Raw genomic sequence first — 12,383 nt, forward strand, 5'->3', positions numbered from 1 at the left:
TATTCATGGATTTTTTTAATCAGAGACAGAATGAAATTCAAATAGCCATGGTCAATAAACAATGGCTTTATTACAATGTAGCATTTTCTACTAAACAAATCCTTTTAAAAGTAAGTGGTAAAGCTGGGAACCAGTGGCTCACACCTGTAATCCTAGCTAGTCAGGAGGCTGATATCAGAGAATTGTGGTTCAAAGCCAGCCCTAGAAAATTTGTGAGATTCTTATCTCCAATTAATTACCATAAAGCCAGAATCAGAGTTGTGCCTCAAGTGGTAGAGTACTAGTCTTGAACAAATAAAGGTCAGGAACAGCACCTAGGCCCTGAGTTCCAGCCCCAGAGCAAGCGCGTGTACGCGCGTGTACACACACACACACACACACACACAGGTGGGAATACAAACCCAGCATATCGTATCAGTAAATTAAAGATATTTATGTGTGTGTGTGCACGTGCACACATGCATGTACATGGAGCAGTGGCTTGTTATTTTCAATAAAAGCAATTCCTTGTTATTTTCAATACAAAGTTTACCTGGTGTGGTCATTGGAGCCTGAGCAGAGGATATGTCCAAGGGGATGCCAGGCCAGACTCCATATCATCCCTTCATGGGCCATCTCCATCCCACCCACCTCCTTCTCCACCCTGCAAAGGCACCAATGAAAAAGTCTGTGATGAAAACAAACAGCAACAATAACAATAAAACATGTTCTTTAAGCCTCAGGACAATGCTATCAGCATCTATTACTTTAAATCAAGTCAATTCCACAGGTCCCAGGGTCCTGATTCATTGTCACAAACACATTCTTGCATTCACAGATGAAAGAATCAAGAAAAATGCTGCAAGAATTATTTCATCACTAAGCAGGAATGAATTACATCACAATACATTATATGTACAGAAATACCACAATGAAACCCCATTGTACTATTTTTGCTAATAAAGAATTGTTTCATTCCCCCATGGTATAACCCCTGTTTTTCACTGTATTTGATTCTGGTGCCCTGCATCTGTATATACACTTTTCTAATTTGGGTAGGGGAAGGGAAAAAACAAAATGTTTAAATAGGGATACAGGTTTACCCATTGTAACAATGAGCTGTACAAAACACTATGTTGAAAACGAATTTTACAACTTGTTGGGGGGGGGGGGGGCGGGGGAGGGAAGGGATGGTAGGGGAAAAAAAAGGAGGAGGTAACAATGCTCAATAGGAAACGTACTCATTACCTTACTCATGTAACTGTAACCCCTCTGTACACTATTTTTATAATAAAAAGAGTTTGTTGTTTTTTTTTTACTCGTTTCACCATTAAGAAACTAGAAAAATCTCTTATCCTCTCTTAAATTCAGGTGCTTTGTTTTCTATTCCAAGCTGGATATATAGAATTGAAAACTGTAGGCAGTCTCTGCAAAAGGACCACTACCACTCAGATAAAAACACAAGACATTATCACGTTTGTATACATTCATAGGCTCTCTTCATAAAATAGACTACTTCTTAAACTCACTGGCAATCACCAGAACATGCCCAAGTCACACTGCAGGACTAGTAAGCCAGGTCAGAACAGCTCAAGCATTTTTTTTTTTGGGGGGGGGGGATGCGTTAGTTGGGGGGCTTGAACTCTGGGCCTGGGCACTGTCACTCAGCTTTTCAGCTCAAGTCTAGTGCTCTACCACTAGAGCCACAATGCCACTTCAGGTTTTCTGGTTAATTGAATATAAAGTCTCTCTCGGACTTTCCTGCCTGGGCTGGCTTTGAACCGCGATCTTCAGATCTCAGCCTCCTAAGTAGCTAGGATTACAGGCATGAGCTACCAGCACCTGGCTCAGATCAAGCATTTTTATCCAAGCAGATAAAAGTTGTCCTATCTTTCTTCAAAAGTTTCCAGAAGGGATGCAGCTGTCACACTTGGGGAAAAATATGTGGGGATGCTTCCAGAGACCATGCCCTGCGGGGCAGGACTTCAAGCACTAACTACTGGCAGCTGGCTGCCCAAACGGTGCAGAGCAAAGATGAAACACCCCTGCTCTAATGATGTGTGTCCACATACTTCTCCTTTACATCATAAAGGTTACATACCCAACATGCCAGAATAACAAAGAACCATCAGATCCTCCACTGGCAAAAAGTCCTTCGTGAACCGGATGCCAGGCTACCGCTAAAAAGAAAACAACAAAAAACATGTAGAAAAAGACAAATTAGTAGGACCTGAAAATAGAGGTAAAGTCAAAAAAATGAGAAGTACATCACAGCCACTGACCTGTGGCTTCTTTCTTATGACCTCGAAATACTTGGAGCTCTTCCTTCAGGTTTCGGATGTCAAAAAGTTTACAGAGATGGTCACGTGATGCTGTGAGCAGCCAATTACCATTGAGGTTTAATTTAACTTCCATTACTGTGTTTTTATGGGCATGACTGGAAGCAAAGCACCAAAAAAACTATCAGTTAGAATGTTATAAAACCATTAAATACAATGATAATTTTTATTGAAAAGCACATAGGTTAAGATAGCAAGAAGTGTGACATAGAAGTAATAAAGACATATACATACATTACAGAACCATAATTAAAAGTACACTTGAGGAGTAGGAATGTGGCTCAGTGGTAGAGTACTTGCCCAGCATGCATGAAGCCCTGGGTCCGATTCCTCAGTACCACATAAACAGAAAAAGCCAGAAGTAGCACTGTGGCTCAAGTGGTAGAGTGCTAGCCTTGAGCAAAAGAAGCTCAGAGACAGTGCCCAGGCTGAGTTTAAGCCCCAGGATTGGGGGGTAAAAAAAAGTAAACAGCAAAGGCTGCAGGAAGTGTTCAGTGAGAAAAGGTCCTACCTAGGGGCTGGGAATGAATGTGGCTCAGTGGTAGAATGTCTGCCTAGCATGCAAAAAGCCCTGAGTTTGATTCCTCCATACTACATGATGGAAAAAAGCCAGAAATGGGCACTGTGGCTCAAAAGGTAGAGTACTAGGCTTGAGCAAAAAAAAGCTCAGGCTCAGTGTTCAGACCCTGAGTTCAAGACCCATGACTGGTGAAAAAAGAAGGAAGAAGGAAGGAAGGAGGGAAGGAAGGAAGGAAGGAAGGAAGGAAGGAAGGAAGGAAGGAAGGAAGGAAGGAAGGAGGGAGGGAGGGAGGGAGGGAGGGAGGGAGGGAGGGAGGGAGGGAGGGAGGGAGGGAAGGAAGGTTGGTTCTACCTAGCAAGCAGGGAGCCCTGAGTTCAGATCCTGATCAGAAAAGGGAAAGGACAGGACAGGACAGGACAGGACAGGAAAGGAAAGGAAAGGAGGGAGGGAGGGAGGGAAGAAAGGTCGGTTCTACCTAGCAAGCAGGGAGCCCTGAGTTCAGATCCTGATCAGAAAAGGGAAAGGACAGGAAAGGAAAGGAAACGAAAGGACCTACATACTTGAAAGATCCAGGTCAGTGACAAAAAATAACTTCTACCTAAGCATAGCTCTATCTGGCAAAATAGAAGCATACTTTGCCAGAAAAGTGTATCTGTGAAGCATAGAAAGTACTTGGAATGCATAAATTAGCATTCAATAAAGCCTATTTGTTAAGATTCTAAAAATCCACTGACATATCTCTCATGAAGAAAAAGCTAGGTGCCAGTGGTCCACACACATAGTCCTAGCTACTCAGGAGGCTGACATCTAGTGAATGGTGGTTGAAGTCCAGCTCAGGCAGAAAATGTTCTAAAACAGTCAGCAAAAAGTTGAGCTGAGCAGGGCACTTTTGGCTCACACCTGTAATCCTAAATACTCAGTAGACTGAGATCTGAGGATTGTGGTTAAAAGCCTGCCAGGGCAGGAAAGTCCTTGAAATTCTCTTCTCCAATTAACCACCAGAAAACCAGAAGTGGCCCTGTGGCTAGAGAGAAATAGCTCAGGGACAGTACCCAGGTCCTGAGTTTAAGCCCCATGATGGACCAAAATAGTGTAATAGTAGTAATAATAATAGCTGAGCTAGAGGCACAGCTTAAATGCCATGCCTGTGCCATGAGCAAGAAAGGCCCTGAATTCAAAGCAAGCAAAAAAAGGAGGAAGGGGGAGAAGGAGGGAGGGAGCAAGGAAGGGAGGCAGGCAGGAAGGCAGAGTGAAGGGAGGGAGGGAGGGAGGGAGGGAGGCAGGCAGGCAGGCAGGCAGGCAGGCAGGCAGGCAGGCAGGCAAGGTAGGCAGGCAGGCAGGCAGGCAGGCAGAGTGATACATGCCTATAATCTTAGCTTCTTAGGAGCATCACAGTCTGGGACCAGATGGAGCAAAAAGTTCACAAGACCCCCATCTCAACCAACGAGTGGGTGTCATCCCAGCTGTGCAAGAGCATAAAAAGGAGAATCAAGCTCCAGGCAGACCAGGCATAGATAAATTCAAGACCCTACTGGAAAAATAACTAAAGCAAAAAGGGCTTGGATGCATGCCTGAATGGTTTAACTCCTGGTTTAGCAAGCCAAGGCCTTGAGTTCAGATTGCCAAAAAATAAAAAATAAATAAAGAGACAAAAGAAAGAATAAAAGTAGGTATTAGTTTAGGGACAGTTTGAGAGTTAACTTACATCATGCCCCAAAGCCTGTACAATGCACATCCCCAGGGAACATAACTCCTAAGGCACAGTGTGTGGTTGAGGTCACTGAAATTATGCAATAAGGTAACCCTGCACCAACCAATCAAGGTATGGGAGGTTTACTTATCAATTAGGACCAGAATACAGCAGCTTAAAATATGCCCCTCATGCCCCCGCCCCAAAAATGGGCATATTCACTGAATGCTTATAAATAATTCAAATAGAAAACTATGCAGCTCTACCATGTCAGATCAAAAAATGAGAAATGTCTAAAAATTGGGAGGAAAAAACACTATGTTTGTAATTACATGAAGTGGACAGAGAAGGCTGAGCTGTGACTAGGAAGAAGCACACACATGAACCATCTATGAAGTGCCAAAAGGTGTTTGTTTGGATGAGGCCAGAACAGGAAGAACATGCCTGTTTCATCTTCTCGTTAGCCCAGAATAACCCCATTCAACATAGGCTGAGGTGGAAAACCAAGCCTTACTCCATTAGGAATGTTGAGATAAAACATATTTAATGACTTAAGAAGACCACAGATTGAAGTCCATCTGTGGTCCACCCTACTTTTTAAGGAATATATGAGAACAGAGGCAGTAGAAAGTTAAAGAACACAGGCTGCTTTGCTTCCTTTGTTCAGGGACAAGGTAGGATTCCCGTCACTTACAGTGTTGCAAGACTCTGACCAGTCTTAGGATCCCAGAACTTGATTGGCTGTTGACTATCTTTACTTCCTGAAACAACTAACCCTTTGGTTGGATGCCAGTCTACACATTTCACATCAGCACCATGGCCTGTCAGAAACAAGTTAGGACAAAAACCTAATCAGTAATAGGCATTGAAGGCAGGATTCCATTCTAATTTAAACCAAAGCAGAGAAGTGTAATCAATGTTTTTAATAGTGCTCTGTGGATTCAAACTTTCTAAAGGACTCTTTGGCCTCCATGACAAAGTCTTTGGACCCACAAGCTCCACTGTATGCCAGGACTGTCAGAAACCACCCCTTATCCCCTGGAACGAAGTACTTGCTGGAGGCCAGCCAAAGCTCTAAGTAAGCTGCAACCCTCAAGCCCTATCACGTCAAGTTTTGAAAGCTTCACATGCTAATCTCAACGATCCTCATTATCAGACCGTACCCCCTCTCATTCACTTCACTTTTCCTGCTTTGAGGTCACTAGTCCTTACTGGTCAAAAGCTAAATCCAGGTTTGCATATCACAACTTTGTTGATGGAAAAACAAGAAAGTGTTTTAGATTTCTGCTCTTTTCTCTCAAGTGCAAAGGAGAAAAATAACCTGTGCCCGAGTCACACACAGGTTAACATATACTATAAGTTACTAAAATCACAAATGTAAAATTCAGAATTAACAGAACTGAAACAAAATGGAAAAACTGGGTGCTAGTCAGACTATCAAGAATAAGTGCATGGAAAAGGAAAGAATAAAAACATTTCAAATAGCTGCCCTGCCTTGATCAATTCAAGCTCCAGGAAGGATTAGATGCCAGGAAAATAGGAAGGGACAGTCTCCAGTCATTGGAGATGATGTATATGTTAGAGCCTCACACAGGACTGGGCTACACAGCACTCACAGTGAGTGGCAATTACTGAGGGAGATGTCCACCATAAAAACAAATGACCCCAATGACTCCATAACCCTTTTTCCAGGCTTAATACTGGATGTACACAAGAGTTTATCTATAAGCATTTTGTTCTTAAATTTCCTGCAGTATATTTATATACCATAAAATAACTGCCGCATGCTGTATGTACTCAAAAGAATGCAATTAATCATTATAAATGGCTCATCACAGGTGATCTGGTGGCAATCATGTTGTTAATATTTTGGTTTGTTTTGAAGTACCATCAGGTGTGCCTCACTGTGAAAGGCAAACATCAATCTCACAAGTGATGATGTACACATCTACATAGAGGGAAAGGAAAAGGTTCAGACACAAAGCTGCAAATGCAAATTATACTAAGCTGGAAGGTAGTGTTAAGGTAATCCTTTCATGTTTTTTGGTTCTTATGTCTTCTACCAATGAACATATTTTATAGCTGAGATCTCAGGACAGAAAAGAGAAAGGGAGATTTGCTATTACATTGTCTTTTACAAGAAGAACCAAAATTGGAAGAGTTAAAATTACACTTTCATCAGAGAAGCTCTTTCTTGTCTTAAGGAACTAAGTTACTAAAGATTGGGTTCTAAAAAGGTGTGCATAGGAATTTAAAAAACATGGTTCAAGGTGCATTGTAATCATAAATTGAATTGTACAACTATTTAGAGATAATATTAATGACCTAATTACAAAGAAAGGTACCAAATATATGCAAGAGCCTCATCTGAACACTGGTGACCTAAAAAGGGATACTCAGACAAGCACACTCAAGAGCATAAGCATACACTTGAGCAAAACATGCACTTGTTCAAAAATGCATAAAATAATCCTGGAAAAATACAAAAGGGCTAGAGGGGTAGCTCAGTGGCAAAGCACTTGCATTTCCCACTTTGGTTTTGTTTGTAGGATGTTTTTGAGACAGGGCTATGTTGCCCAGACCAGTCCTCATGCCTTAGCCTCCTAATAAACAAGGCAACAAGCAGTGCACACCACTCCACAGGACTTGATTCATGCTTCCAGGAGGTAAAAGCTACTGAATTCCACTGCACTGACAAAAAATAAATATCCTGGGCTGGGAAGGTGGCTCAGTGGTAGAGTGCTTGCCTTGCATGCATGAGGCCCTGGGTTCGATTCCTCAGTACCACATAAGCAAAAAGAAAATGCCGGAAGTGGCGCTGTGGCTCAAGTGGTAGAGTTCTAGCCTTGAGCTGAAGAGCTGAGGGACAGCGCCCTGGCCCAGAGTTCAGGCCCCACGACCGGACCCAAAAAAAAAAAAAAAATCCTATATAAAAGGGCACCCTCTCAAGACAATGCTGATACATTAGGATGAAGAGTAAGAACAAGTCTTTAGCTGCCATTTCCTACATGGAGTTTCTCTATTAGGTTATCTTTCTTTTTTTTTTTGGCCAGTCCTAGAACTTGAAGTCTGAGCTGGGTGCTATTCCTAAGCTTTTGTGCTCAAGACAACTGCTCTATCACTTGAGCCACAGCTCTACTTCTGCCTTTCTGTGGTTAATTGGAAATCAGTCTCAGACTTTCCAGCTTGGGCTGAATTCAAACCACAATCCTCATATCTCAGCCTCCTTAGTTGCTAGGATTACAGGCGTGAGCCACTGATGCCTGGGCTAACATAATTTAAGAGGACTTTTTTAAATTCAACTTTTACATATAGCTAAGAGTAGTACTACATGCCTGAAGTCCCAGCTATTCCAGAAGTTAAGGCAAAATCATTTGTGCCCAGAAATTCAAAGCCAGCCTGGACAATACATCAAGGCTGGTCAAAAAATAAAAATACAAAAAGGAAAAAGGGAAATAACTTTATATATGCAAACAATAGTATTGGAAACTTTGTTCCTAACAGAAAAAAAAAACCCAGAAAACAAATTATAAAGAGGAACAATAAAATTAGTCAAACACCCTTAAATGAACAACCATACTGTTACGAAAAGAAGGCCCTAGAAAGAAATAAGATATATTAAATAAGATATATTAAATGAAATAAGATATATTAAAACGCAAATGAAACACAAACTACATCTATTTTAAGGATGATTATTAAATGTACATGGTTACAAAAATGTTGATTCAGATAAGCAGAAAACAAAAATTATAGTGTGGAAAAAATCTTCTGTTCATGTTTCCTCTAAGGTGAAACTGCAGCTTTAAGAGTAAGTTAGATTGTGTACATGAATTCGTGATTGTGTTCTTTGTTGTTGTTTGAAAGCAAAGCCTTGCCTAGCAAGCACTCTACCATTTGGGGCATGCCCTAACCCCTGGTATAGTTTTTAATACAGTCGTGCTAGCATACCTATAAGGCCAACACTTAAGAGGCTGAGACAGGATTGAAGGTTGAAAGTCAATCTAGGCTACTAAACAGAGACCCACCTTTAAAAACCTCATGTTAGGAGTTAGGAAGGGGGCTCTGTGGTAGAGTGCTTGCCTTGCATGCATGAGGTCCTGGGTTTGATTCCTCAGCACCACATAACCAGAAGAAGCTGCAAGTGGCACTGTGGCTCAAATGGTAGAGTGCTAGCCTGGAGCTAAGGCACAGTGCCCAGAGCCAGAGTTCAGGCCTCACGACCAGAAAAACAAATTAAAAAAAAACAAAAAACAAACAAACAAAAAAAACACCTCATGCTGGAAACTGGAAGAGAGCAAGGGAAGGGTGATACTTTCCAGAAAGAAGTGTATTCATTAACTGATTTATGTAACTGTAAACCTTCTGTTCTTCATCATCATAATAACAATAAAAAAAATTTTAAGTAACCATGCCAGGCACTGGTGGCTCATAGCTGATATCTGAGGACTGCAGTTGGAAGCCAGCCAGCCAGTAAAGTCTTTGAGGCTCTTATCTCCAATTAATTAGTAAAAACCCAGAAGTGAAACTGTGGCTCAAATGGTGGAATAAAAGCTTTGAGCAAAAAAGCTCAGGGACAGCATCCAGGCCTTGAGTTAAAGCCCCAAGACCAGAACAAAATTAAATGGGAAGGAAAAAAAAAAAAAACCAACATTGAACCTATGTTACCACTTTATACATATACTTGGTGCTGCTCCATTTAAGTAAGAGAAAATAATAGACACTTTCACTTCACTGCATCTTCATGGGGAGACTACATGGTCAAATCCATCAAAATCTTTTTCATTCCGTGCTAGTACACTGAAATTAAGAACTCACACTCAAGGCTGGTACTCTACCACACCTCCACTTGCAGATTTTGCTGGTTAGAGACAAGAATCATTTGGATTTATCTTCTGAGGCTAGCTTTGAACTAGGGTCTTCATACCTCAGCCTCTTGAATAACCAGTAATAAGTAAATCACAGGCATCAGCCACCAGCACTGGCTCTGTTCTTAAAGGCATACAACCTGTGATGCCCCAGTCAAAATTTATCCTATAACTGCAAAACCATCCCAGAATTTATGTACAAAGATACTGTGTTTATAATATCAAGACTAGAGTATGAATACTACCAATACTAAATATGAATTGAGAGAATACTTAGGAAAACTAAGATAAATTCACATTAATTGAATATGACCAGTTGTTAAAACTCAAGGCAGAATTCGGGGATGTTAGGAATTTGGTGCCTTGGTTATAGTAAGTATATGTCAAAATAATAGGTCTAGACACCTAGAAAATTTTTTATCTTATATAAATTTTTTTTTTTTTTTTGGTCCGGTCATGGGGCCTGAACACTGGGCCTGGGCGCCGTTCCTCAGCTCTTCAGCTCAAGGCTAGCACTCTACCACTTGAGCCACAGTGCCACTTCTGGCTTTTTTTCTGCTTATGTGGTACTGAGGAATCGAACCCAGGGCCTCATGCATGCAAGGCAAGCGCTCTACCACTGAGCCAAACTTCCCAGCCCGTATCTTATATAAATTATAAGTGATAATGTTTTAGAGAAGAAAAACAAAATGGAGTTCAGAAGAAACAAATCTCCTGTACTACTTGAAGTTGCCTCTCTTGCGTTTCGTAATACTTTATTTAATGGTAACTGCCTTTGGATTTCCTCTATTCAAATATTACAGGAAAGTTTGTCATTAGGTGTCAACGCCGCTTGCCAAGACAGAGCTCAGCATTGCCTGTGGTCCCAAGATGATTCTCAGTGGAGAGGCAGAGTTTTCACCAACAGACCTCAGAGGCAGTATGGTTGAAAAAAGTCTCAGGAATACTTTTGAACTGGAAAGCCATATACAAAACATGATCTTATATAATTTAAAAGGAAAAAAATGAGGGCTGGGAAAGTGGCTTAGTGGTAGAGTGCTTGCCTAGCATGCATGAAGCACTGGGTTCTATTCCTCAGTACCACAGAAACAGAAAAAGCAGGAAGTGGTGCTATGGCTCAAGTGGTAGAGTGCTAGCATTGAGCAAAAGAAGCTCAGGGACAGTGCTCAGGCCCTGAGTTCAGGCCCCAGGACTGGAAGAAAAAAGAAAGAAAGAAAAAAGAAAAAAAACGAAGCTGGACACTAGTGGCTCTCGCCTGTTATCCTAGCTATTCAGGATGCGTTGGTCAGACTCTTATTTCCAATTAATCACAGAAAACTGGAAGTGGAGATATGGTTCAAAGTGGTGGAGCACTAGCCTTGAGCAAAAGAGTTTAGCACCCAGGCTGAGTCCAAGCCCCCCCCCCCCCCCCCGACAAATAAAAATTAAAGAATAAAAGAAAAAATGATGGGGAGGGGAGGAGGTGAGAAAGAAGAAAAGTGAGGGAAGAGGCAACAAGTTTGACAAAAAATGTACTTATTGCCTTACTTATTTAACTGTAACCCCTCTGTACATCACTTTGATCATAAAAAAATATAAAAAATGATTTTGTACCAAACACTTGGCTTAACCAATTTAAATATCATCCCTAATGGTTTATCAATTTTTAAGTATCATCCCTAAGAATGCCTTTATTTTAATCTCGATCATTTCTGAGAGCACAAAAATGATAGAATCATATGTTCTTTGCATCCCCACCCATGGAAACTGTGCAACACTAAAACAACTACTGCAGACTTGATGGAAGATTCACTCAGGGGTAACTGCTTTTATAACCTCATGATTGGGATGTTTTAGCATTAAGAACATCTTGCTAATACGGTAAATGTTTGGTTTTTTTGAGTCCAGTCGTGGGGCCTGAACTCTGGGCCTGGGCGCTATCCCTCAGCTCTTCAGCTCAAGGCTAGCGCTCTACCTCTTGAGCCACAGCGCCACTTCTGGCTTTTTTCTTTTTGCTTATGTGGTGCTGAGGAATCAAACCCAGGGCCTCATGCATGCAAGGCAAGCGCTCTACCACTGAGCCACGTTCCCAGCCCCATGGTAAATGTTTTTAGAACTCAAAATTGCTTGTCATTGGAAGACTGAGTACTTCTTACCAAAGTTGCAACACCTAATAAGGCTATTATAGAGACAAATTGTGTCCTACTGAGGCACAGGAGCCCCCAGGCAGGCTGTAGGACACACATACAACCCGAAGGTGGTGGCACAGGCAGCCAGCTACAAAGTAGAGCCTCAGATCTCTGGGAAAGGCCAAGGGACCTTAGCTCTTAGCAAGTGGAAGCAGAAGCAGCTTATAAAAAGATTACAATGGTGAGCTTGGACGTGTAAAGGCAAAAGTTTAGAATTAAATTCCTATTTTAAATCATTATATCAAAACCTTTATCAATCATAGATTTTATATGATTTAAAACACAAATACAAAAGGACACAATGAATAGTCCAATACAGTAGCTATTAGCCCCATGTAGTTATTTGAATTTGCTTTAGGTCCACAGGCCTATTAGTGACATCCTAAGTACTCAAGTCACATATGACTAGTGGCTACCATAATGAACAAGGCAATCCAAGAGTATTATTGGACGATAACTAGCCGCAAGGAAAAATTCTCTTATTTTTTTTAATTTTGGCACCAGAACTTGAACTTAGAGCTGACACACTGTCCCTTAGTTAGCTCAAGGATAGTTGCTCTACCACTTGAGGCATACCTCTACTTCTGGCTTTTTGACAGCTAAAGAGTCTCACACTTTCTTAATCTAGCTGGAGTCAAACCATAATCCTGGGATCTTAGCCTCCTGAGTGCTACAATTTTCTCTTTAAATTTATATATCTTTTATTCCCTTACTCTTATTCTCTTATCTCATTACACAATCAACAGCAACTACAAAAATATAAAATTAGCTGTCATCCAGCCCTACTTCTTACCAATGAGAACAATGAGGCCTGAGTTA

The 12,383-nt window shown here is 41.3% G+C and overlaps 1 protein-coding gene across 3 annotated transcripts in view; it reads right to left on the bottom strand.

The window, feature by feature from the left end:
• The window catches only part of Wdr33 (WD repeat domain 33), a 111,335-nt gene that overhangs the window by 23,547 nt on the left and 75,405 nt on the right, over positions 1-12,383 (bottom strand). For all 3 annotated transcript variants that reach the window (XM_042685098.1, XM_042685097.1, XM_042685099.1), the window contains 4 exons: positions 5,223-5,349; positions 2,262-2,416; positions 2,081-2,159; positions 533-643 (listed from right to left, as the gene is read on the bottom strand). In XM_042685098.1, the coding sequence (XP_042541032.1) occupies positions 533-643; positions 2,081-2,159; positions 2,262-2,416; positions 5,223-5,349 (472 nt within the window). The remainder of the gene's footprint in view (positions 1-532; positions 644-2,080; positions 2,160-2,261; positions 2,417-5,222; positions 5,350-12,383) is intronic.

This window comes from Dipodomys spectabilis, unplaced genomic scaffold, assembly GCF_019054845.1.
Source record: "Dipodomys spectabilis isolate Male_0828 unplaced genomic scaffold, ASM1905484v1 ptg000094l, whole genome shotgun sequence".
Classification (NCBI taxonomy): Eukaryota; Metazoa; Chordata; class Mammalia; order Rodentia; family Heteromyidae; genus Dipodomys; species Dipodomys spectabilis.